Source organism: Ursus arctos, chromosome X (assembly GCF_023065955.2).
Source record: "Ursus arctos isolate Adak ecotype North America chromosome X, UrsArc2.0, whole genome shotgun sequence".
Taxonomy (NCBI): domain Eukaryota; kingdom Metazoa; phylum Chordata; class Mammalia; order Carnivora; family Ursidae; genus Ursus; species Ursus arctos.
The window spans coordinates 39,269,083-39,295,868 of record NC_079873.1 but is presented as its reverse complement, the minus strand read 5'-3'; the positions used below and the strand labels follow the sequence as shown (position 1 = coordinate 39,295,868).

General features: G+C 39.7%; 1 protein-coding gene across 4 annotated transcripts in view; it reads right to left on the bottom strand.

Annotated features, from left to right (window-relative positions):
* RP2 (RP2 activator of ARL3 GTPase) overlaps positions 1 to 26,786 on the bottom strand; it is a 57,728-nt gene that overhangs the window by 22,880 nt on the left and 8,062 nt on the right. For all 4 annotated transcript variants that reach the window (XM_026513499.4, XM_026513503.4, XM_026513500.4 and 1 more), the window contains exons 2-3: positions 15,401 to 16,066; positions 10,959 to 11,073 (exon numbers count right to left, since the gene is read on the bottom strand). In XM_026513499.4, the coding sequence (XP_026369284.2) occupies positions 10,959 to 11,073; positions 15,401 to 16,066 (781 nt within the window). The remainder of the gene's footprint in view (positions 1 to 10,958; positions 11,074 to 15,400; positions 16,067 to 26,786) is intronic.

Genomic DNA, 26,786 nt, shown 5'->3' with positions numbered 1-26,786 from the left:
GCAAAGTTTTCCACATTTTGTGGGTTTTGTTAGTGGTTTTGCTGTTTAGAATGGCCCCCAAACATAGTGCAAAAACGCTGTCTAATGTTCCTAAGTTTAGGAAGGCTGTGATATGCCTTTCAGAGAAAATACCTGTTACATAAGCTTCATTTAGGCAAGAGTTATAGTGCTGTTGGCTTTGAGTTCAATGCTAATGAATCAATAATATATACTGAGTAAGAGGTCTTTAAACAGAAACAGACAGGCATGCCTGGGTGGCTCAGTTGGTTAAGCATCTGACTCTTGGTTTCAGCTCAGGTCACGATCTCCGAGTCGTAAGATCGAGACCCCAGTCAGGCTCCACACTTAGTGCGGAGTCTGCCTGAGATTCCTTCCCCTTCTCTTTCCCTTCCCCTTTGCTCCTCCCCCCAGCTCATGCGTGTGAGCTCTCTTTCTCTAAAATAAAGTAAATAAATAAATAGAATCTTTAAAAAAAAGAAAAAAATAAACAGAAACAAACATACAAAAGATGACGTATGGATTGATTGACAAAAATGTTATGACCAGAGACTTGGCAGGAACTTAACCCCGTATTTCTCCTAGGAGCAGGAGCTCAGTACTCATTAATTCAGTGTTCACAGTGACTTTACAGAATATAACTACTGTGAATAATGAAAAGCAACTGTATTAGAAAAGAAGAAATACCTAAAATCAGTAATCTTATCTTAAATCTTAAGAAACCAGAGAAAGAAAAGCAAATCAAATGTAAAACAAGTAAAGGAAGGGAGAGTAAATAGTTGAACAGAAAATAATAAAATTGAAAAGAGAAAAACAATAGAGAAAATCAATGAAATAAAAAGCTGCTTCTTTGAAATTCTCAATAAAACAATAAACCTTTATCCAAGCTGATAGGAGAGGGAGAGGACTCAAATTACCTATAGCAGGAATATTAGTGGGACATCACTATTGATCCCACAGATGTTAGTAGGAATAAAGAAATACTATAAACAACTCCATGTCCATAAATTTGGTTACTTAGATGAAATGAAACCGTTCCCTAAAAGACAAAAACTATCAAAATTCATTCAAAAAGAGAGCCCTGAGTGTCCTATAAGTAAATAATTTAATAAGTAAATTAAATTTACAGCTAAAAATCTTTCTCCCCAAATCTCCAGGCCTAGATGATTTCATTGGTGAGTTCTACCACACATTTAAAGAAGGAATGATACCCATTCTCTAAAATTTATTCAAGATCATAGAAAAGGAAGGATACATCCCAACTCATTTTATGAGGCCAGCGTTACCCTAATATCAAAGCCAGCAAAAATATTATGAGAAAACTACACACCAATGTCCCTCATGAACAAAGATGCAACAATCTTCAATAAAATATTAGCAAATTGAATTTGGCGATATATTAAAGAGATAATATATCATGATCAAGGGGTTCATCTCAGGAATACAAGGCTGGTTCAACATTCAAAATTAACAAGTCATTCACCAGATTAAATGACTAAATAATAAAAAACATATTATCTCAATAAATTCAGAAAAAATTTCAACAAAATTCAACACCTATGCATAATAAAAGCTCAACAAACCAGGGACAGAATAAGACTCCCTTAGCCTAATAAAAGGTATATATGAGAATCTTATAATAAACATCATTCTTTACAGTTAGATTGAACACTTTATGGTGAGACTGAATTCTGAAATCAGTAACAGGACAAGAATATCCTCTTCTCACTATTCTATACAACATGATAGTGGAAGTCCTATCCAGCATAATAATGCGAAAGAAAGAAAGAAAGAAAGAAAGAAAGAAAGAAAGAAAGAAAGAAAGAAAGAAAGAAAGAAAGAAAAGGCGTGTCAAAATGACAGAGGAACCAACCTAAAAGAACTTTCAATGGCTAAAACTGGAACAATTTGATAGTACTGGATTATAACCCAAAGAATAAAATGCATATTCGTGAGTCTCTACTGACAGAAATAAATGATTGAGTAAGTAAATGGGGGAGAAGGGACAAATATTTCTTACAGAAGAATTCCAAATAATGTGAGTAGTACTAGCCTCTCCACGAGGTATAGCTTAATTCTCCTTGCCTTGAGTGTGAGCTGGTCTCAGTGACTCAACTTCCAAAGAACAAAGTGTGAAAAGGAAAAAGCAGGAACTTTACAGTGTTTGGGAAACCTGGCAGATAACACCTGAAACAAGTCACTATGGTCATTGCCCCAGTGATAAGTCATGTGGATATCCTGTACCCCCGGATGTGATGTGGTGAGAAGGGCATTTCACCTCTTCCCCCCAAACCTCAATCTAACCAGAGAAAACATCAGAGAAACCCAAATTGAGGTACATTCTACAAAACAACTTACCAGTGCTGTGAAAATATTTCAAGGTCATGAAAAACAAGGAAAGACAAGGAACTATATCACAGATTAGAGGAGATTAAAGAGACAGGACAACTAAATGCAACATGGGATTTTAAATTGAATTCTGGAACAGAAAAAGGACATAACTGGAAAAACTGGTGAAATCTGAATAAAGACTATAGTTTAAGTTAATAGTATTTTACCAGTGTAAATTTCTTAGTTTTGATAAATGTATCATATACTAACATTAGGGGATGCTGGATAAATAGTATACGGGAGCTCTCTGTACTACCTTTGCAATTCTTCTATAAAACTAAAATTAAAATTATTCCAATAATAATATAAAATTATCCCAATATAAAAAGTTTATTTAAAAAAAAAACTGAGGGGCACCTGGGTGGCTCAGTCAATAGAACATGTAACTAACTCTTGATCTTGGAGTCATGAGTTCAAGCCCCATGTTGGGCCTAGAGCTTTAAAAAAAACGTGGGGCACCTGGGCGGCTCAGTCAGTTAAGTGTCCAACTCTTGGTTCCGGCTCAGGTCATGCTCTCACAGGTCATGAGTTGGGCTCTGTGCTCAGCGGGGAGTCTGCTTGAGATTTTCTCCCTCTGACCCTCCTCCCACTGGCATGCGCACTCTCTCTCTAAAATGAATAAATCTTTAAAAAAACACAACAGAATGGGAGAACATATTTGTAAATCTGAAATCTGGTAGGGGGTTAATATTCAAAATATATAAAGAACTCATAAAACTCAATAGAAAAAATCCCCACCAAACAATCTGATGAGAAAATGGGCAGAGGGGGTGCCTGGGTGGCTCAGTCAGTTAAGCGTCCGACTTCTGATCTCGGCTCAGGTCTTGATCTCACGGTTGTGAGTTTGAGCCCCGTGTTGGGCTCTACGTGGAGCACACTTAAAAAAATAGGTAGAGGATATGAACAGACATTTTTCCAAAGAAGACATACAGATAGACAACAGGTACGTGAAAAGGTGCTCAACATCACTAATCATCAGGGAAACGCAAATCTCAAAACCATGATGAGATAGATCATCTCACACCTGCTAGAATGGCTATCATCAAAAAGATAAGAAACAACAAATGTTGGCGAGGATGTGGAAAAAAAAGAAACCTTGTGTGTTCTTGGTAGGAATGTAAATTGGTGCATCCACTATAGAAAACAGTATGGAAGTTCCTCAAAAAGTTAAAACCGGAACTACAATATGATCCAGCAATTCTACTACTGGGTATGTGTGTGAAGAAAATGAAAACGCTAACCTGAAAAGATATATGTATTCTCATGATCACTGCATTATTTACAATAGCCAAGATATGGAAACAACCACTGATGTCTGTGAATGGACAATGAAAATGTGACATATTTACACACACATGCACATACACACACAATGGACTATTACTCAACCATAAAGAGGAAACTTTTCCATTTGCAACAACATGGATGGACCTTGAAGGCATAGTGCTAGGCGAAATAAGTCACAGAAAGATAAATTCCATATAATCTCATTTATATGTGGAATCTGAAGAAACAAAAACAAAAAACCCTAAACTTATAGGTAACAGAGACTTAATAGGTAACTTATAGAGAACCTAAACTTACAAGTAACTTATAGAGAACAGAGTGGTAGTTGCCAGAGACGTGTAGGGTGAGGGGTGGGCAAAAATGGGTGAAGGGGGTCAAAAGGTACAAGCCGCCACTTATAAAATACGTAAGTCATGGGGAAATAGTGCACAGGATGGTGACTACAGTTGATAATACCGCATCACGTATTTCACACGTGCTAAGACAGTAGACTGTGGAAGTCCTCATTGTAAGAAAAAGAAGTTTGTAACTACATATGGTGACAGACGTTAACTAGAGTTATTGTGGTGATAATTTCACAATATACACAAATACCGAATCATTATATTGTACGTCTGAAACTAATATGTTATATGTGAGCTAAACTTCAAAAAAAATCTAGTACCTTCTCAGCTAAGACTAGAAGCCAAAGGCCTACAAGGCCCCTCTATCATTGGACTCTTCCACTACTTCTCAGATTTCATCTATGTTTATTGAATAAATGAATGAATGACCCTCTAAAACAAAGGAACCCAACCCTGGGATCGAGCCCCACGTCAGGCTCCCTGCTCAGTGGGGAGCCTGCTTCTCCCTCTCCCTCTGCCACTCCCCCACTTGTGCTCTGTGTGTGTGTGTGCACGTCAAATAAATAAAATCTTTTAAAAAATGAAAAAAAAAGTAAAAAGCAGATTCCAAGGGCATATCTCAGAAATTTTTAAATGAGTCTTTCTGGGGTGGGAGATGGAAATTTATATTTTTAAAAGCACCCTAGATGGTTCTGAGGATTAGTCAGGTTTAGAAGATTCTCAAGATGGAAAACACAATGAATTCTCTCACTAAGCCAACAAAAAGCTTTATTAATTGAAAGTAAAATAACTGTGACTGCTTTAACTGAAGAGGAAAATTTAGAGACTCTGAGGTGCAAAGTATTTGAAATAAAAGTGAATTTTCAAAAGAAAAAGTTCATCCTTGGCTCAGAACAGTGGTTTGCACCTGGGAGCAATTTTGGCCCCCAAGGGGCATTTGGCAATATCTAGAAAAATTTTTGGTTGCCACAACTGGGAGTATCTGCTACTGGCATCTGGGGGCGCAGAAGCTAGGGATACTGCTAAACATTCTATAATGCACGGGACAGCCACTCCCTCCCCCCCCGTCGCCCACCGCAATTATCTGTCCTAAAATGTCAATAGTGCTGAGGTTGAGAAACACCCCTTAGAATGACTGATGGGCACTTTTAGATAAGGACCCAATCAACCCAAGTCCTGTTAGAGTATTTCCACTGACAGCCTGCTCCCTATTCCATATCAGTCAATGCAATGTTGGGCAGCTAAAAAACGTCTCCCTATTTTTTATTTTGAAAAAAAAGAAAAATTTCAAACATTATAGAAAAGTTGAAAGAATAACATAAACATCCATCTGCCCTCCAAATGTTAACATTTGATCCCATTTGCTTTATCCCACACGACACATGCTTTTTATTTTTGTTTTGCTGAGCCATTTGAAAGTAGCAGACATCATGACACTTCAGCATGAATTGCCCACAGAACCACAAGACCATTATCATACCTAAGGATACTAACAGTAATTCCATAACATTATCTCCCAACTTCCCAACTTTTCCTCCAAAATGTCTTACAGCTTTATAGTCCACCACATCCCAATCCAATGAAGGTTCATTCATTGTACTTGGTTGTTATGTTTCTTTCAATCCACAATAGTCCCCCGTCATTTTTGTTTCTTTTCCAGGACACTATCTGAAGAGTTCTGGCCAGTTGTCTTGTAGAAAGCCTTCTTTTTTGGATCTGAATCATCATTTCCTCATAGTGTCATTCAACACAGCCCCACATTTCCTTTCTTTCTGATAAACTAGAAGTGAAGTCTCAGCTTGATTAGATTCAAATTAAGTATTTTGGGGACGAACTCTTCATAGGTGATGTTGTGTATTTCTTACTCATCGCATCAGGAAAAGCACAATGTCAGGCTGGCCCGCCTTCAGTGATGGTAAGTTCCATGACAGTGATCACCAGATCTCTGCTGTAAGGGTCCATTTCCCCTTTGAAGGAGAATGTACAAATATCGTATTTCTTAGCAACTTTCACCCCAGTAATTTCAGCTTCCACTGATAATCTTTATCTGAATTCATTATTACCTTGGGGATTGGAAGATGGTGATTTCCAAAGTCTTTACAGAATACTGTGAGCTACAGTATATTTACAGATATTTGCAAATGAATATCTGATAAGGGGTGAATATCCAAAATATATAAAGCTCTTACAAAACTCAACAGCAAAAAACCAAATAATCCAATTGAAAATGGGCAGAGGACCTCAACAGACATTTTCCCAAAGAAGACATCCAGATGGCCAACAGACACATGAAAAGATGCTCAACATCACTCATCACCAGGGAAATACAAATCAAAACTACAATGAGATACCACCTCACACCTGTCAGAGTGGCTAAAATCAAAAACACAATAAATAACAAAGTATTCTGTAAAGACTTTGGAAATCACCATCTTCCAATCCCCAAGGTAATAATGAATTCAGATAAAGATTATCAGTGGAAGCTGAAATTACTGGGGTGAAAGTTGCTAAGAAATACGATATTTGTACATTCTCCTTCAAAGGGGAAATGGACCCTTACAGCAGAGATCTGGTGATCACTGTCATCGAACTTAGCATCACTGAAGGCGGGCCAGCCTGACATTGTGCTTTTCCTGATGCGATGAGTAAGAAATACACAACATCACCTATGAAGAGTTCGTCCCCAAAATACTTAATTTGAATCTAATCAAGCTGAGACTTCACTTCTAGTTTATCAGAAAGAAAGGAAATTTAGGCTAAAAATTTAGCTAATAAATGCAGCTCACAATATTCTGTAAAGAGCAGAAGAGCTTTCCTTTATTTCCCCCTCCCCCCTTTTTATTATCACTACAGTTGCATGGATTTCTGTTGTTAAATCAATTCCCTTCATTTTTCTTTGTGATGCCTAAATTATCCCAAATTTGGCCAGTGGAAACGGATTTAAGCCTGCTCCTGTAATCTTTTGGCATGCCCTCCTTAGTCTTTGAGTACTTCCTATGGTATCTCTGGTTTTAAAAGTTAATTATATGATGTTTATTTGCTGAAATTCCTGTAACATCTGCCCATTGGTTTTAGTTCTATTTTATTTTTTAAAAGATTTTATTTATTTATTTGAGAGACAGCGCATGTGCGCACCCAAGTAAGCAGAGCAGCAGGCAGAGGCAGAGGGAGAAGCAGGCTCCCCGCTGAGCAGAGAGCCCGGTGTGGGGCTCGATCCCAGGACCCTGGGATCGTGACCTGAGCCGAAGGCAGACGCTTAGAGGCGCCCCTACTTTTTTAGTTCTACTTTCACTTCTTCCATGTGGAATGTTGTGTTACTTAAACACAGATATTATATCTGGGGTTGGAGCATTTCTATGAAACCGCTCCACAACATTGTATGAGCACATAAATCACTAATTTAGACCTACTCATATACTTACTTCATTCCTAATCTCACAGGCTAGGATGTCCATTACACTTATTACTTGATTCAATTTCTGAAACCTGTTGAGAGTTTAAAGGCTTGTTTTCAAGGTTCCATCAGAATGCTCCCATGTCAAAACAGCTGCATCAAAGGAGCCAAGACATCTATACTCTGCAAACTATAAAACACCGATGAAAGAAACTGAAGACGAAACAGACAAATGGAAAGATATGCCATGCTCGTGGACTGGAAGAACCAATATTGTTAAAATGTCCATACTACTCAAAGCAATCTACAGATTTAATGCAATCCCTATCAAAATACTAACAACATTTTTCACAGAACTAGAACAAATAATCTTAAAATTTGTATGAAGCTACAAAAGACCCTGAGTAGCCAAAGCAATCTTGAAAAAGAAGAATAAAGCTGGAGGTATCTCCATCTCAGATTTCAACATACACTACAAAGCTGTAGCTAATCAAGACAGCGTGGTACTGGCACAAAACCAGACATATAGATCAATGGAACAGAATAGAGTCCAGAAATGAACCCACACTGACATAGTCCACTAATCTATGACAAAGGAAGCAAGAATGTATATACAGTGTGGAAAAAGTCTCTTCAACAACTGGTGTTGGGAAAACTGGTTAGCTACATGTGAAAGAATGAAACTGGACCACTTTCTTACACCATACACAGAAATAAATTCAAAATGAACGAAAGATCTAAAGGTGAGACCTGAAACCATAAAACCAGTAGAAGACACAGACTGTAATTTCTTTGACATTGGCCGCAGAGACATTTTTCTAGGCATGTTTCCTCAGGCAAGAAAAACAAAGGCAAAGAAGTAAAAAGGCAACCTACTGAATGGGAGAAGATATCTGCAAATGAATATCTGATAAAGGGTGAATATCCAAAATATATAAAGCTCTTATGCAACTCAACAGCAAAAAAACAAATAATCCAATTCAAAATGGGCAGAGGACCTCAACAGACATTTTCCCAAAGAAGACATCCAGATGGCCAACAGACACATGAAAAGATGCTCACCATCACTCATCATCAGGGAAATGCAAATCAAAACCACAATGAGATACCACCTCACACCTGTCAGAATGGCTAAAATCGAAAACACAAGAAATAACAAAGTGCTGGTTAGGATGTGGAGAAAAAGGATCCTTCGTGTACTGCTGGTGGGAAAGCAAACTGGTGCAGCCACTGTGGAAGACCGTATGGAGATTTCTCAGAAGGCTAAAAGTACAACTACCCTATAATCTAGTAATTGCAGTTTTGCAATATTTACCTGAAAAATACAAAAACACTAATTCAAAGGGATACATGCACCTCTACGTTTACAGCAGCATTATTTACAACAGGCAAATTATGGAAGCTGCCCAAGTGTGCATCAATAGATGAATGGATAAATAAGATGTGGGGTGTGTGTGTGTGTGTGTGTGTAAAATGGAATATTATTCAGCCATAAAAAGAACAAAATCTTGCCATTTGCAACAGCATGGATGGAGCTAAAGAGTATAACGCTAAGCAAAATAAGTCAGAGAAAGACAAATACCATAGTGAAATCACTAATTTGAAAAGATATATGCACCCCTATGTGCAATTCAGCATTATTTGCAATAGCCAAGACAGGGAAGCAAGCCACGTCCATCCATAGATGAATGGATAAAGAAGGCGTGTGTGTGTGTGTGTGTGTGTGTGTGTGTGTGTGTGTGTGTATATATATATATATATATATATATATATATATATAAAATGGAATATTACTCAGCCATAACAAGAATGAAATCTTACCATTTGCAACATGGATGAAACTAGAGGGTATAATACTAATGAAATAAGTCAGCCAGAGAGAGACAACTACCCCATGATTTCACTCATATGTGGCATTTAAGAAACAAAACAAAGGGGAAAAAAAAGACAAAAAACCAGACTCTTAAATACAGAAAACTGGTAGTCGCCAGAGGGGAGGTGGGTGGGGAGAGGGATTAAATAGATAAAAGAGATTAAGAGTACACTTATCTTGATGAGCACTGAGAAATGTACAGAATTGTTGAATCATTACATTGTACACCTCAAACTAATGTAACACTGTATGTTAATTATACTTCAAATGAAAAAAAGGAGCCAGGTCATAATTTCCAATACATATTCTAGAACAGATTCACACACTGGGTTAGAGCAAGTCTTTCATACTGCTACAATAACCACAAAGGTATATGACATACTGTATTGGGACGCCTGGGTGGCTCCGTCGGTTAAGCGCCTGCCTTCAGCTCAGGTCATGATTCCAGGGTCCTAGGATCCAGTCCCGCATTCCAGAGTCCTAGGATCCAGACCCTAGCCTGCCACTCCCCCTGCTTGTGCTCTCGTGCTCTCTCGCGAGCGCCCCCCTCTCTCTGACAAATAAATAAATAAAATCTTTAAAAAAACCTTAAAAAGAAAGAAAGAAAGACTGTATTAATGGCTGAGTTATACCCAGCATTAGTTATTAAAATGATCCCAACAATCCTTCAACATTCTCTCTTTTTTTTTTTAAAGATTTATTTATTTATTTGAGAGAGAGCGAGCATGGGGAGCAGAGGGAGAGGGACAGACTCTCAAGCAGAGCACGGAGCTGGATGTGGGGCTCAGTCTCACAACCTTGAGATCATGACCTGAGCCAAAATCAAGAGTCCGACGCTTAACCGACTGAGCCACCCAGGCGCCCCTCCTCCAACATTTTCATATAGGTTTCGCAGTTATTATAATTCATACATTAAAAGCATGTAAATGCAGACGTACCATCTTTTTAGGGTATACCCAAATCAGCATTGCATATTACTACACATATTTGCTCAGGCCAGTAAAGAAAAGCCTGATGAGCCTTGAGCAAACAATGTCCCTGCTCTGACAGATAAACAGAACTCTGTGCTCTAGAATCAGTATACCTTCAAATACATACAGACAGACATAACCCTTCCGGAGGGCACATGATTCCAGTTTCTCTGTTTGCAGACATATTTCCAGTATCTGAAATTTGTTGGTGGCATTTGCCCACCGGGGAAAACAATTCTGATTATGCATGAGAAGTTAATCAATCACATTAAATACATAAAATAGTATACCATTTTATTTGTATTTCTTATTTCCTTTCCAGTATGGTCAAAGCCCACTGAAGGCAGAAAGAATCCTTATGAAGTACTTTGTAACTCTGGGCAGGGAGAACGAAACAGTCACTCATCAAAGTATAATAATACAACAATAAAATAATAATTAAAATAACAAAATATATAATAATAGAGGGTGACTTTCAAGTACGAAGGTGACAAAATAGGAAAGAAAACCTAATGCTTAGTTAGTTATATAGGAATTTTTGAATGATGTGAAATTTTGACATTTTTGAATAGTAATAGGAAAAACAACATAAAACAAACAAAAAAGAGAAGGCAATGTAAGAGAAATGCTAAAGGCAAGAGCCGATCGAACCACATGTCAAGAGGATAAGCACACAAGTACACCAATCATCCAGAACGTACCTTTGTTCAGAAGAGGAAGGAAGTCAGGTGCTTTTTCCCCAAAAACCCTTTGAGCATCCTCGGCTTTCATTGACACTTCCTTTGTCTGAACTAGGAAAAAGCCTTTACCGACCATCTGTGGAAAATAAAATTTCATTTAGAGTTTAAAATGGACTTCTGAGATTAAAACAACATTTTTCTATTCGAATATTTTTCTGTATAAAATGTGACACAGCATGCTGATTTTTGTTTGACTCATCACTCTAATTCAAGGTGTTTGCTCTAACAAGTTTTCACATACACGAGATTTTCCCAGATGGGCGGTTCTGGTTAAGAATGAGTGTGCAGTGCCTAATTTGTTTGTCCAATAAGAGAATGGTTAAGTAAACTAGGGTACATTCATCACAGGATGAAATAGCGTAGTTCATTAAATATAACAAATAATAAAATGGGGGAAAGCTCACGTAATCACTGTGAAAAGCATGATACAAATGTATATAATACAGGGCAATAGTGACAGACCACATTTATGGAGCCCTACGGTGTGCCAGGCAGTTTTGTGCACTTTAAATGTATAGCTCATTTAACCCTCTCATGAGCTAGCTACGATCATTACCCTCATTTTACAGGTGAGAAAATGAAGGCACAGGGTGGTAAAGAAACTTACTCATGGCCACACAATTATGAAATAATAGAACTGTGATTCGCACCCAAGTAATCTGATGATAGATGAAACAAATGGAAGATGATTCCTAAAAAGATTATTCAAGATATAGTATGGTATGGATGTTTTCTTTTGTTATGGATGATTTTTAAACATTTCTGCTCTTCATTTCTATAATTCTGTACACATGAATTTTTAAAATAACGATGAAAGTAGTTTTAAAAAATGCAAAGTATTCAACCACTTAATTTTTGTAGCAAAGCCTATTGGATTTTTAAGTATAAAAGTGACATACATATATGCTCAACACAGAACACCTGAAAAATGAAAAAACAGAAACAAATACAAACCAAGGTGCTACCGCTCAAAGGTGCCACTGCCATTTGGGTATACTTCCTTTTACCCTCCCAGTTTTCTTTTTCCCCCATTACAGAACCAACACATGTTCATTGTAAAATCCATATAACTACAAAAAGAAAAGAAAATCCTCCTCTTAATCCAGTTCCTAAGAATAACCACAACTGTTAACATATTAGTATATATAACTTTCCAGACTTAGATCTCCAAAAAAAAAAAAAAAATCAGATACTTACATAATATTCTACAAATTTTCACTTACTTGACTGTGACTATTTCCCAGCTCTTCCACTATAAAATTTGTCTTAATGGCTGATAGTATTTCATCCAATCAGCTACATTATCCCCCACCATTCCATCAAATTGGTTTCAAACGCAAATCCTTTTTCAGAGCCCTCAATGCTGCCTCAGAAAGAAGAAACGTACATAAAAAAGTAGCAGAAAATTGCACGGACATCACTGCCAGGTGATGACTGCAAAGTTACTTAAAATATCAGAAATAATCCTACATCTGTTTCTAATTTTCTAGATGCTCACTACCTCTCATTTCGTAGTCAGACACATAAACTGACAAAAGATGATTAATTCGAAATACCGTTACCTAAAAACAAATAATGAATTACAAACTTGATCTATCTTGGTATCTCACTGCAGATATCTGGAGGCTCTTTTTTCATGGAAATTCTTCCACTTCTAAGGACTGGAAAATAGCGTTAACTACCCAACTTAAATTACGTAATACATTACTTCCAAACAATTCAAACTACTTTTACTCTAATTTATCCTGTGCATATCTGTGATGTAGCAAGAGGAAGCAAGAAATCTGGGTTTTAGGTGAGAAAATTGAGGCCCAGTAACTTCTCTTGATTCCCTTTGGAATGTGCTTTCTGCTTTATCCAGCTTTTCTGGACTTCCTATCTCAAAAAACTATTATGATACATTTAATTTATAAAACAATGTGAAACAAAATTCTGTGATACTCCTAGGGTTTAACAAAACCAGAGTTAGCAATCACAGTTCCAGCCGAAGCTGTCTTAAGGTATTCGGGCTATGATATGAGAAAGACTCAAGTTTGTGGGGTTTTTTTTTTTCCATTTCAGAATTAAGTGGCTCCTACACATTTTCCTGGGAACTTGAGCTTCATTTGTTTTTGAAAAAAAATGTAATCTCTCCCTTAATACGTAAGTTAGTGATCTTTTAGCAGGTTTTGATACCCTCTTCACATGTACTTGGCATTTTCTTCTTTTCATTCTCTTGTTATTCCTTAATTCTGCGCTTTTAGAATTAGGTAGGATAACTCCAACCAGAAAGTCCCAGGGTTTTTCCTTCTAGGCTGAAGGGTAGTATCTGCCTTGAGTCCCTGCACTTTCAGTCACATTCCTGCTCCACCCGGCACTTGTCGACTTTCCTTTACCACTGACGCATCAGATTAGCATCATGCTTAAGGGTTCAGACGGTGGTTTAAAGCCAGACTGCCTGGATTTAAATCATGGCTCTGCTGTTTACCAGCTGAGTGACCTTTTGCAAGTTACTTACTCTCTCCGTGGCTCATTTTCCTTATCTGGAAAAATGTGAATGAATGGTACCTATTTCATAGGTTATTCTAAATTAAGTGAGTTACTTCTTTTAAATCCCTTATAACAGGGGCGCCTGGGTGGCTCAGTCGTTAAGCGTCTGCCTTAGGCTCAGGGCCTGATCCCAGGGTTCTGGGATCGAGCCCCACATCGGGCTCCTCCGCTGGGAGCCTGCTTCTTCCTCTCCCACTCCCCCTGCTTGTGTTCCCTCTCTCACTGGCTCTCTCTCTCTCTGTGTCAAATAAATAAATAAAATCTTTAAAAAAAAATAAATCCCTTATAACAATGCCTGGTATAAACATTATATAAGTGTTCGCTATTATTATTGCTGCTGTTGCATTTTTGTTTGAAAATGTCTCATAATCCAGAAGGACACCTAAAGAACATCAATCTTTCTGGTCATGTTGCTTTCAAGTGCAGACAACACTGCCGTTTTACACATCAGAACCAAAAATTAAAAGGTTAAGAACATCTGAGGACTCATGAAGAAAGATGGTTTGTTTTTATGTTTTTTTTCTTTAAACATGCTATATACTTTATGTCCACTTCTCAATTCCTACCAAAAAGGAGTTTAACCTGGATAATTACATCACCTGAAAACTGTATGTAGATATTTTTTAAGTCACCATGCAGTATAATGAAAAGGCTGACCTCTCAGATGTCGGATTAACATGTGGTTAGAGAGCTCAAAGGCCAGGAGTACGTCTATATCTTACCATGAACAACAACAACAAAATACCACAGTCTGAAAATTATACTTTGGTTTCTGGTGTTTCGAAAACCAGACTTCAGATATACTTTGTAGGTTTCAGACATGAGTTTTCTACATTGTAGGATGTATAGCTACAGAGAGGAGGTCATTTCTAGGGTTTTTTTTTTTTTCTCCTTGTAATCTTCCTTTCGACGGAACAGTTACAATTTTTTTAAAAAAATCCATTCAAAAGGAGACTTAAGGAGTTTTCCATTCACTTCTTCATTTCTGGGAGTTTGATTTTTAAATTTGAAGACTCCTTCTGAAGATCATCTGATTAATGGGCGACCAGTACATCCCACTGCTGCCTCCCCACTGGAGAGCCCACGAATACGGGAACTGGCACTTGTGGAGCCCCTAATGTCTACGTCCCCAGTTATTTTTCCAGTGGAAGCTGCTTCCGCTAGAAGGACTCTTCTCTAGTCCCCAACTCACCGAGTCCCTGCTCCTGAGCCCACCACCTCTGCTATCCCAGCTCCCACCTCATTCTTACACACCAACCTCCCCTTCGCGTAGCAACAGGGCAAAGGAAAATAATGTGGAGGTGGTTCTCACAGTTGTCCCAGTGGCCAGAAGTGGTACTCCTAAATGTCTTTCCCACCCCCTCCAACCAATTAAAACTCCAAATAAATACTCCCAACTAAATAACGTCATGCTTTACTTGGCCCTACTACTTTTGTAAGCTTCCATGGAAATCATTTATTAGATAGAACGGAAGTTCTCTGAGGGCAGAGAATTTTGCCTATCTGTCTCCACCTCCAGCATACAGTTTAGGTCATCAGCTTGCAGTTGCCACCAGCTGTAAGATGCGTTTCGGAAAAGCAAAAATGTGGAAAGCAACCGTGCATCCCGTAGTCAATGAAAGATGTCAACAGAAGTAACTCTTCACATAATAGTGCTTAATACATGCTTACTGAACTCTATTTTCCAGTTTCTTTGGGAAAGTCTTTTGAGGCCTAAGCAATCAGCTTACAGATACATCTGCAGGGGGCAAGGGGCTAGAACTTAAGGATTGCCTGTATTCCTAACAGCCAGTTTTGGAAAAGAACACAAGTTCTCCAGAAAGTGGTGTGTTTCTATCTAGGCGTGCGTCTGTCTCTCTTCTCTTTCTCCTTACCTCATCAATTAGTTTTCTGGCATTTGCGATAGTGTAATCACCAGCAAATAATACCACTAAGCATGACTCATCGCTGCTCTTCGGTCTCTGACCCCGAGATACCGGAACGATACTTCTATTGGCTTCTGTGGCCACGCGGACAGCTTTGAGCTCTTCGGTAGTAGGCAGAGGAACGTGGTCTTGAACCACAGCATCCTCTGGAAGAAGGCTCCAGTTGAGTTCTCCTGACACCGGTGTGAAGTCATGAACGTTGCTCCAGGTGTTATTGAAGATACTCAGCCCTGCGTCTTTGAACTGGAAGGCTAATTCGGGGTAGTACCACTGGAAGCAGCCAAACTTGATGTTTGTGGAAGACTCGATGATGGGCTGAGTGGCACAGCACAAAAACACTTCCAGCTTTCTACAATCCCTCACACGAAACTGCTGGCAGGCTAACGTGCACTTGCAATCTCTGCAATTTCGGAAAAACACACTGCCTTTCACAGGTCCCAGAAAAATGACGCAGTTAGTACAGTCGTCGATAGTGATTGTAGCAGAGTGATCAAAGATATAGATGTTACAGTTCTCACAGTCTTGAATGAGAAACTGCTGTCCTGCCACTTGGCCAGGTAGGCGACCGACTGTTTCATCCTTCAGGCCACTGAACATGTAGTCTTTGGGATCAACCTGCAGGGACAAAACATAGGCCCTGAGTGTTACTGACATTATTCAGCAAGTATTAGTCAAGTGTCTACTGGGTGCCAGGCACAATTCTTGGTGCTAAAATACTAAGTTCCTGCTCTCATTGACTTTTGCAACATAGTAAGAAATTGAACAGCACAAGTTGTTTTTTCCAATAATTAAGAGGAATGACCAGGGGGAAAAAAGGGAGAGGAGGCTGTGATAAAGAAAGACTCAAGGACGTAGCAACCAAACAATATGTGGACATTGTTTGCATCCTGTTTCAACATAGCAACTGCAGAAACACTTTTTTGAAACAATTGGGGAAATTCTCACGCACACAGCATTTTGGATGATGTTAAGGAATATTGCAGCCCTGACCCTTTTTCTGATGCTTCCCTTTTTAAATTTTTTAAAATTCAAGTATAATTAACAGACAGTGTTATATTAGTTTCAGGTGTACAATGTAGTAATTCAATAATTCCATACATCACCTGGTGCTCATCACAAGTGTCCTCCTTAATCCCCATTACCTATTTCACCCATCCCCTCAGCTACCTCCCCTCTGGTAACCTCCAGTTTGTTCTCTCTATATTTAAAAGGCCGGTCTTTGACTGTCTTTCTCCTTTGTTCATTTGTTTTGCTTCTTAAATTGCACACGTGAAAATTTAAAACAACTTCTGCTTCTTTTTTTTTTTTTTTAAAGATTTTATTTATTTATTCGACAGAGATAGAGACAGCCAGCGAGAGAGGGAACACAAGCAGGGGGAGTGGGAGAGGAAGAAGCAGGCTCCTAGCAGAAGAGCCTGATGTGGGGCTCGAACCCGGAACGCCGGGATCACGCCCTGAGCCGAAGGCAGACGCTTTAACCGCTGTGCCACCCAGGCGCCCCACAACTTCTGCTTCTTTAAAAACTTCTGAAATTGGAAATATACCCAGATTGAAATGTATTTGTCTATCCTTCAATAAGTGGATGCATGGGTCTTAGTTTCTAAACCCCGACTGATTTCTGCAATATGCTACAGAAAACGGAAGAACCTGAAGGCACAAGAATCACTATATGGCATAACTGCTACCTGCAAGTTCGATTCAAATATTTATTGAGTTTTTCTTACAATGTAATTCTTCAAATGCCACCATTCCCATATTCAGATATCCTAAACTAAAGCACACAGAACCTTTTAGACAGTATGCCTGGAATTTGTCACAGTATATATTTTAAAATTCTAACTGACCTCCAAGAGTCACAAAAAGGCCATTTTGATTTTTCCAAATTACGTTTGAGTCTACTTGCACTGTTTTATCTCTTTGCAAATATTAAATTTCATGCAGAACTATACATGTGCCGGAAATATGACTCCCATGCAGTAGGTAAAATTTTGATTGTCCACCAAGGATAATTTCATCATCCCAAACATTACCAAACTAACTTAAAGTGACTTATGCAGTACTGCACAATAAATGCTGTGCTTGACCAGCTTTACATAATGTAGTAGAAGTACCGGTCTGTAGCGTGAGGCAGTAAAAGAGGCACCTTGGTTCCCAGTCTCAATTTTGTCACCTATGAGCAACATGATCTTGGAAAAGGCACTTCAACTTTCCAGATCTTCAGGCATTCAACCAACATTTGAACACCCAATATGAGCCAGAGAGCCTCTTCGGCACTAACATGAGTATAACCAGCCCTTCCCATAAAAAAGTAAACACTAACGTAAACAGATGATTTAAAAACAACTTGGCTGTGTAATGCAAGATGCCTAGAATATTCTGGAAACACAGAGGAGGGACGCCCGGGGTGGGGGAGGTAGGGGTGTTAAGACTTCACTAACAAAGTGAGAACGAACGAGCTGGAGTTCACCACATAAAATGGGTAGGAGTAAAGGATTCTCCCTTCCCACGCCAGATAAAAGTGAAAGAATTAACAAAATAAAACTCTTCAGAGAACGCGAGGACAGCCGAAAGTGGTTTGGTGTTTACCAGTGATATCAGAATGGGAGCAGGTGAAGCTAGAGAGACAGGCAGGGCCATATTATAAAGCCTGGAAGTTATCCACAGGCAACAGGGTACCACAGAAGGATTTTAAAGAAGGAAAATGTACATTTCAGGAAGATTACTCTGATAATAAGGAGGTGGAGCATGGATCTGAGACTGTTGCAGCCATCCAGTAAGGCCTAGACGTAGAGCAGTGGTTAGGAGAGAAGAGGAAGATGGGATAAATTTGAGAAATTCTGAGGAAGTCGAATCAGTCAATTTGGTAATTCAATGGCTGTAGGAGGTAAGGCGGAAGGATGGGTCCAAAATGCTTCCTAGTTCTCTAGTCAGTGTTTTTTTTTTACTTTTTTGGACTATAATCCACATTAGCAGATTCTTCAGCACAGCCCAGTACACCTGCTTGTGAGTATTTGTGCATGTACACATACCAAAGAAATAAAAGCTTCACAAATAATATTTACCCTAATTTTGTGTTAAGCCCCCCAAAATGTTCTGTTATCCCACTGACGGGTTTGAAAAAACACTGCTCTGATTTATATGATTGGATGTTGGTACTGCCATACATCAGAAAAAGTGAAAAATACAGGAGGCAACACAGGTTTGATGTGGAAAGAAGTGTTCAAGAAATTCTATTTCTGGGGCGCCTGGGTGGCTCAATGGTTAAGCGTCTGCCTTCGGCTCAGGGCGTGATCCCGGCGTTCTGGGATCGAGTCCTGCATCGGGCTCCTCTGCTAGAAGTCTGCTTCTTCTTCTCCCACTCCCCCTGCTTGTGTTCCCTCTCTCGCTGGCTGTCTCTCTCTCTCTGTCAAATAAAACAATAAAATCTTAAAAAAAAAAAGAAATTCTATTTCTAGGATTTTACAGGTGATGCGTGTATATAAAGGTACTGGGGCGCCTGGGTCGCTCAGTGAGTTGGGCGACTCTTGGTTTCGGCTCAGGTCGTGATCTCATGGGTTGTGAGATCAAGCCCCGTATCAGGTTCCATGCTCAGTGCGGAGTCAGCCTGAAGATTCTCTCCCTCTGCCCGCCCCCTCAAATAAATAAATGCATCTTTTTTTTTAAGGTACAGTATTCCAGTTTGGTCTCTACCAAGAAACTGAATTAGCATAGTTGCTGGTTCCCTATTGCCTAAGATCAACCCCAAAGGGACGAGGTAAGGAAAACACCTAGAAAAGGGGAAACTATAAGTCCCTGTGGTGGAGTGTGGGAGGATAAAACAGAAAAGGAACCTCTAGGATTTCTGTTCTTGCTTCTCCCTAACCCTAAATCTTGAGACAACAGTGCTTCTCCCATACCTGCTGGGACTCAGATCTCTGGTCCTGACTTCATTTGAGTAAATTCAGGGCAGGACAGAAACCCTGTGCTGGTAAAGAGCTGGGAAAAAACAGGCAGGGACTAACTCTGACAGATGCTCAGGACCTCTCCAAACGCTCATAACTGGCAGATTAAAATCTAAGGAGTGTCTTCTAATGCTGCTTCTCCCAGCTACTGATTGGTCGAGTAGACCAAAAAAATTAACAAGAATATATAAGATCTGAACCACACAATGAGAATAAGCTTGAGTTCTGCATCCAACAAGTAGAGTGTACTCACGGTTTTCTTAAGGACACATAAAAGCTTTTTTAAAAAAATCATATACTAGATCATAAAGCCTAAACAAATTTTAAATAATAGATAACTTACAGATCATGGTATGGGACCAACATGTAATTAAGCTAAAAGCTAACAACAACAGATACTCTTAATCTTGGGTACTTGAAAAATTTAAAAACACACTGCTAAATAAGTCATGGGTTAAAGAAGAAATCATAATCGAATCTAAAAATACTTAGAATTAAATGTTCAGGCACCACATTTGGGATGCAGCAAAGATGGTGCTTTGAAGGAAATCTATAACCTTAATTGGGTATAATAAAAACACTCAAAATCAGTTAAATACCCATCTTAAGAAATTAGACAATAAACAATAAACCTACAGAAAGTAGGAGAAAAAAGATAAATAGTAGAAATTAATGACTTAGGTATTAAATATATAATAGAAAACATCAGCAAAGCCAAAAATATGGGGTGGGGGTGGGGCAAAAAATAGGCCAACTTCTGGCAAGAATGACCAAGGAAAGAAGAGCGAAACACAAACAGTAGGAATGAAAAGGGGGGTATCACCATAAATAGAGGTGAAAAAGAGAATAGTATCAACAACCGTATCTCCACAAGTTTTAAGAGATTTTGTCTATGAATGAACAAATCTCTTAAAAAATAAGTTATCACAACTGACTCCAGAGGAAGTTACAAGCTTAAATAAAATGCTATTACTACTAAAGAAATACAAGCAGTAGGCTAAGTGTTCCCACAAAGAAAACATCAGGCCCAGATGGTTTTATAAGCAGATTCCAATTTTATTTATCCCAGGTTTATGCAAACCCATAAAGACAATAGAAAAAGAAGGAACAGTCCTAACTCGTGCTATTAGCCTGCCAGGCAAGACCCTAGTAAGAAAAACAAAGACAGAGCAAGAGAAGAAGATTTTAGGTTCATTTCACTCCCATCTATAGATGGGGGGGAGGGGGAAAGAACCCTGCAAATTAAATCAATCCTATAAAAAGAGAAAGCACCACAACCAACTTGAGTGAAAACGGTCAGTATTAGAAAATCTTTCAATGTAAGTCATTACTATGTGATAACAACTTACATTTTACTCCTAATTCCTATTGCTCTCCTATGGGAATTTTGTCTTCAGTAGATCTGAAACACTTGCTGTGACTTGTCTATGCCCTCTGATTCTCCTTTGCCCAAACGGCCTTCTCCTAGTTCTTCTTGTTCACCTGTCAAACTTTTTCTGTGAAGCTTTCCCCAGTTTTCTCAACCAGAAGCCTGCTCTCCCTTTTCGGAGTATCTATATTATATTAAATACCAGTCTCTGTCCCTTCCTGTACAGCGATCTTCAAGCTGGACTCCTGGAACCAATCTATTTAAAACTGAAACACCTCCTCCAATACCACCTCTTCACCCTTCTTTTTCTCCAAAGCATTTCACTTCCTTTTAATGCACTATGTAGGAATTATATTTATTGTCTCTATTCTACCAGTCCTCCGTGAGGACATAAGCTCCATGAGGGAAAGGATTATCTGTTTGCCCCCCCCGTCCCCCCCCTCCCGCCCCAGAACAGTGAGGGGCACCACAGAGGCCCTCCACACATCCATGCTGAAGCCATTGTAACTACTTGCTCTTTGTTATCTCAGAGTGTCACCTGAGGGAGGTGGTCTCCAGGTGTCTCTGGAACAAACAAATGTGAAGAGGAACGAAGTGTGCTGATCACACACTTCTCCACTCCCCATTCTCCGTGCCATCCCCAAGGAAGAGAGACCCTGATAATGATCAAGAACAACATGATATTCTTAGGGACAGTCAGGTCACTGTTCAAGCTGGCCAACTTCTGAGTAGGAAGATAATCATACACAAAGGAGACAGAGGCCCTCTTAATATCAGTCCTGGGTTTCTCCTTTTTACATTCTCTGCTCTCCCATACGTGTGGCAAAAGCAGGCTGCGGCTGCCTTGCACTCGGAGGAGCCAGTGCTCATGGAGCAGGCTAATGGGATCTGGATCTAATCCAGGCCTTAAAGCGGAGAAAAGGGAACACGCAGGAGTGGTTTCAGTCAGTTCTGCCTTAGGCCTTTAGGAGGGTAAAAACGTGGTCTGGTCTTCTTCAGCCTGTCACCTTGGCACCAATCCACCTCCCACAGGGGGTGAGAAGATCAAGAGCACCCGGGTTAGGTGTAGGGAAAAGGAGCCCAGGAGTTGGCCTGTCTCTACCAAGGCCTCAAACTCAATGGGCAAGTACAATCTTCAAGTTTCAGTTGACAGTTATCTCACTGTACCAGAAACGCCTTAAAACTCTGATGTAAAACTTTGTGTGTATTTTCCTGGGGGATTAATTTGGGGTTCAAGATTCTGGCCAAATTATCTTTGCCTAGGATATGGGTAACAAGTTCAAACATTTGCAAGCGTATTTATCTGAGAGTTAAGTAGGGAACAAACCAGTGTTTGGGTAAAAATAAAAAAATAAAAGAGTGGGGGCGCCTGGGTGGCTCAGTCGGTTAAGCATCTGCCTCTGGCTTAGGTCTTGATCTTGGGGTCCTGGGATCTGCAGGTTGGGCTCCCTGCTCAGTGGGGAGTCTGCTCTGCTTTTCCCTTTCCCTCTGCCCCTCCCCTCTCCCCCTGCCCGTGTGTGCTCTCTCTCTCAAATAAATAAAAGCCTAAAAAAAAAATAGAAGTTAATACCTGTTACTTAAAGGAATTCAGCGAATTTGTTTTGCATGGAAATGATACATAAGATGTATGGTATTTGAGAAATTTCAACTATATTAATTATAATTCGTTCTATAGCAGGAGTTGCAGTTAAGACTTGCTGCAAATGCAGAAATAATATTCGCTCTTAACTTTGAAATTACTGAGCTGCTACCTTAGTCTGCCTAGGAAGTGTTATGTACTGAATACCCGTATCCTCTCAAAATGGAGATGCTGAAGTCCTAACCCCCAAAGTGATGGTACTTGGGAAGTTATAAGCGCAAGACCTCATGATGGGATTAGTGCTCTTAGAAGAAAAGAAGAGATCTCCCTCTCTTCCTCCTTCTGCCTCCCTCCCTCCTTGTGCACACACCAGAGGAAAGGCCGTGAGTACACAACAGGGTCACTGAGTATGAGCCAGGAAGCAGGCCCTCACCAGTGAGAACTGTGGAACTCCTGGCACATTACAATTCCGTCCAAATCGCTGCAGTAAGAGACTTGACCAAACTCTAGCATGGCTTCTAGCAGCACAAAGCCATGTCTCGGGAAGGCCCCTACTCCCCTAACCCCACTAGAATTCCTGCCTGGAAAATTTCCCTGCCAGGAAAATTTACTATTTGTTCTGGCCAATACCTGATAATAGGCCCCTGACCTCCCTTTCTTAGAGCATTTATTAAAAAGGGCTTAACAGCTGTGAATATGTAAGACTTAAAACTCAGAAATATCTTTCTCAAGGACCTGACAGTTGTTCCTGTGAAATATAATTACCAGGAAGGATAGGGCCTCTGTCTACCGGTCTCTGCGGGAGGACAGAACCCTAACTTTGATAACTGTGCGTGAACAAACACAGCTGGTTTAGTCACATGTACACCGACCAACTTTGTAATTTTCACTTCTCTGACTCTCAGAGCCTCTGTTCGCCCGGCTCCCTCATTTTCCTGATAAAATTGCTGAAATCACTTCTGCACAAATTGGAACAGAGCTCAACTCTGTCCCCTACTGGCAGTAGTTACTGAATAAAATCTGTTTTCAAAGCTTTCACTACTGTCCAGCAGCATTTATCTTTGACACCAGGCACTCAATCTGCCGGTACCTTGCTCTTGGACTTCTCAGTCTCTAGAACCATCTAATAAATAAGCGTCTGCTATTTAAGTTACCTAGTCGATGCTTCTTTGTTGTGGCGGCCTGAGACAGACTAAGACTGGTTGCCATAGGGGCGCCTGGGTGGCACAGCGGTTAAGCGTCTGCCTTCAGCTCAGGGCGTGATCCCGGCGTTCTGGGATCGAGCCCCACATCAGGCTCTTCCTCTATGAGCCTGCTTCTTCCTCTCCCACTCCCCCTGCTTGTGTTCCCTCTCTCGCTGGCTGTCTCTATCTCTGTCAAATAAATAAATAAAATCTTAAAAAAAAAAAAAAAAAAGACTGGTTGCCATAACAAGACAACAGACCCGGTGGCTTGAACAACAAAAATTTACATCTCACAGTCTGGAGGCTGGGAAGTCCAAGATTAAGGTGCCATCACAGTTGGTTTCCAGGGAGACCTCTCTCCCACCCTCCCTCCCTCCCTCTCCCTCTCTCCTTCCCTCCATCGCTGGCAGACAACAGCTGCCTTCTCACTTTCATCCTGACAGGGCCTTCTTAGTGAGTGCAGGGCAAGCTCTCCGACGTCTCCTTAGGAGGACACTAATCCTATCAGATCAGGCCCCGCCCTTAAGATCCCTTTTAACCTTAATTACTTCCTTTGAGGCCCCATCTCCAAACACAGCCACTGGGAGAGTTAGGGCTTCAACGTAGGAATTTTGGAGGCACACAAATATTCAGTCCATAACAACTGCCAATGCTGAGGAGTTAAATGTAATTTACTATTCTTCTAAGTATTTCATCTGGACACCTCAGTTCTTCTAGTTATGGGGAGAAATTAATGCTATAGTGAAAGATCCTCTAAGCCAAAGAGTTCTATAGTATAAAATTATTTGGACTGTCAATATAGTCTACAAAGGAGAAAGGGAGGATTTATGTTGTTCTACCTTCTCAACAAATCCTGAAAGTTGTTCAAAACAAAAAGTAATAATAAACAACCTGAAGCTTAGGACCAGAGTAATTTTGCAAAAGTTACTAGTTCTCAAATAAAGTGCCCCAAATCACAAACGTGGAGAGGTCATAGTTCAAGCTAGCTTTTCACATGAGCCACCTAGGGAGTGAGTTTAGTTTAGGCTGTATTTCTTTCTTTTTTTTTTTTTTTTTAAAGATTTTTTATTTATTTATTTGACAGAGAGAGACAGCCAGCGAGAGAGGGAACACAAGCAGGGGGAGTGCGAGAGGAAGAAGCAGGCTCCCAGCGGAGGAGCCCGATGTGGGGCTCGATCCCAGAACGCCGGGATCACGCCCTGAGCCGAAGGCAGACGCTTAACCGCTGTGCCACCCAGGCGCCCCTTAGGCTGTATTTCTTACTACAATCCATAAAAGGTAGATAGATACCCTTTCAAAATCAAAGAAACATTTCAACAGCTGGAATTCACCTGACACAGCTACAAAGTTAAGCATTATTTTCCTAACAGAAAATGAAAGTAAACCTCTTATTTTTTTTTTACTAAGCAGCAATGCAAAATTTCCATTAAAATTCATCTCCACAGGTAAGCTTCCATAATGATAATCTGAGAGGAAATAACGGAATTTGTTAATTTTAATGGAAAGCCTGTCTGCACAGAAGTCCAAAACAAAGCTCAGGCGTGTAAGAAGCACTGTATAGGTACGAGGCACCATTCTTCAGTGCTTTATGATCATTCACTCAATAGTCATAAAAACCCTGGGGCGCCTGGGTGGCTTAGTCCGTTGAGTCTGACTTTTAATTTCAGCTCAGGTCATGATCTCAGGGGCATGAGATCCAGCCCTGTGTTGGGCTCTACCAGGCCTCTCCCTCCCCCTCAGCCCCTCCACCCCTGCATGTCCGAGCACACACGTGCTTTCTCTCTCTCTCAAATAAATAAATAAAATCTTTTAAAAAATACTCATAAAAACCCCTATCAGAGTTGTGTACTATTATCTCCGTTTTATAGATGAGAAAATTTAGGCACCCAGAGGCTAAATTGCCCAAAGTCACACAGTTAGTAAGTGCTTGAGCTGGGTCTCACGCCTCGGCAGTCTGGCTCCTAAGTACATTTTCTTGATTGCTTCTTCATATTTAACCATATTCGAACAGAAACCAATGTTTACTAGGCACATAAATCAATGGAACAGAACAGAGAGTTCAAAAATAGACTTATGTATACATTGACAAAGGTACAAAGGCAATGCAATACAGAAAGGATAGTCTTTTCAACAAATGGTATTGGAACAATTGGAAATCTACATGTAAAAAACAAGACTCTCATATTTTGCAACATATTTAATGATTAACTCAAAATGGATCGATCACAGAACCGAACTGTAAAACCAAAACCTCTACAACTTCTAGAATAAAGCAGAGGAGAAAATTTTTGTAATCTTGGTTAGGCAAAGATTTTCTAGATGTGAAACCAAAAACACAACCCATAAAAGAAAAAAAATTGAAAACTGGACCTTTATCAAAACAGAAAATTTTTGTTCTTCAAAAGACACTGTTAAGAGAAGACAAATCATTAATTGGGAAAAAAATCTGCAAAACACACGTATGACAAGGGACTTGTATTCAGGATGTATAAAAATAAAGTCTCAAAAGTCAATTAAGAAAACAACCCAGTAAAAAAGGGCCAAAAGATTTTAATGAACACTTCACCAAAGTAAATATATGGATGGCAAATAAGTACATGGAAAAATGCTCAACATCATTAGTCATCAGGGAATTCAAGTTAAACCACAATGAAATACCACTACATGCCTATTAAAGTGGCTAAAATTTAAAAAAAACCCTGATCATACCAAGCACTAGTGGCATAGCAACTGGATCTCATATGTTGCTGGTAAGAATACAAACTGGCATAGCCACTTTGGAAAATAGTTTGGCAGTTTCTTATAAAGTTTAGTATACAATTTCCATATGAGTCAGTTAAACCCACTCCTAGGTATTCACTCAAATGAAATGAAAAATGATGTTCACTCAAAATCTTTTTGAGCATGCAAACATTTGAGCATGCAAATGTTTATGGTAGCTTTATTCATAATTACCAAAACTGAAAACAACCCCAATGTTCCTCGACTGGTGAATGGATAAACAAACATGGTATACCCATGTAATGGAATACTACTCAACAGTAAAAAGGAACTCCTTTTTTTTTTTTTTTTAAATATTTTATTTATTTATTCGACAGAGATAGAGACAGCCAGTGAGAGAGGGAACACAAGCAGGGGGAGTGGGAGAGGAAGAAGCAGGCTCATAGTGGAGAAGCCTGATGTGGGGCTCGATCCCATAACGCCGGGATCACGCCCTGAGCCGAAGGCAGACGCTTAACCACTGTGCCACCCAGGCGCCCCT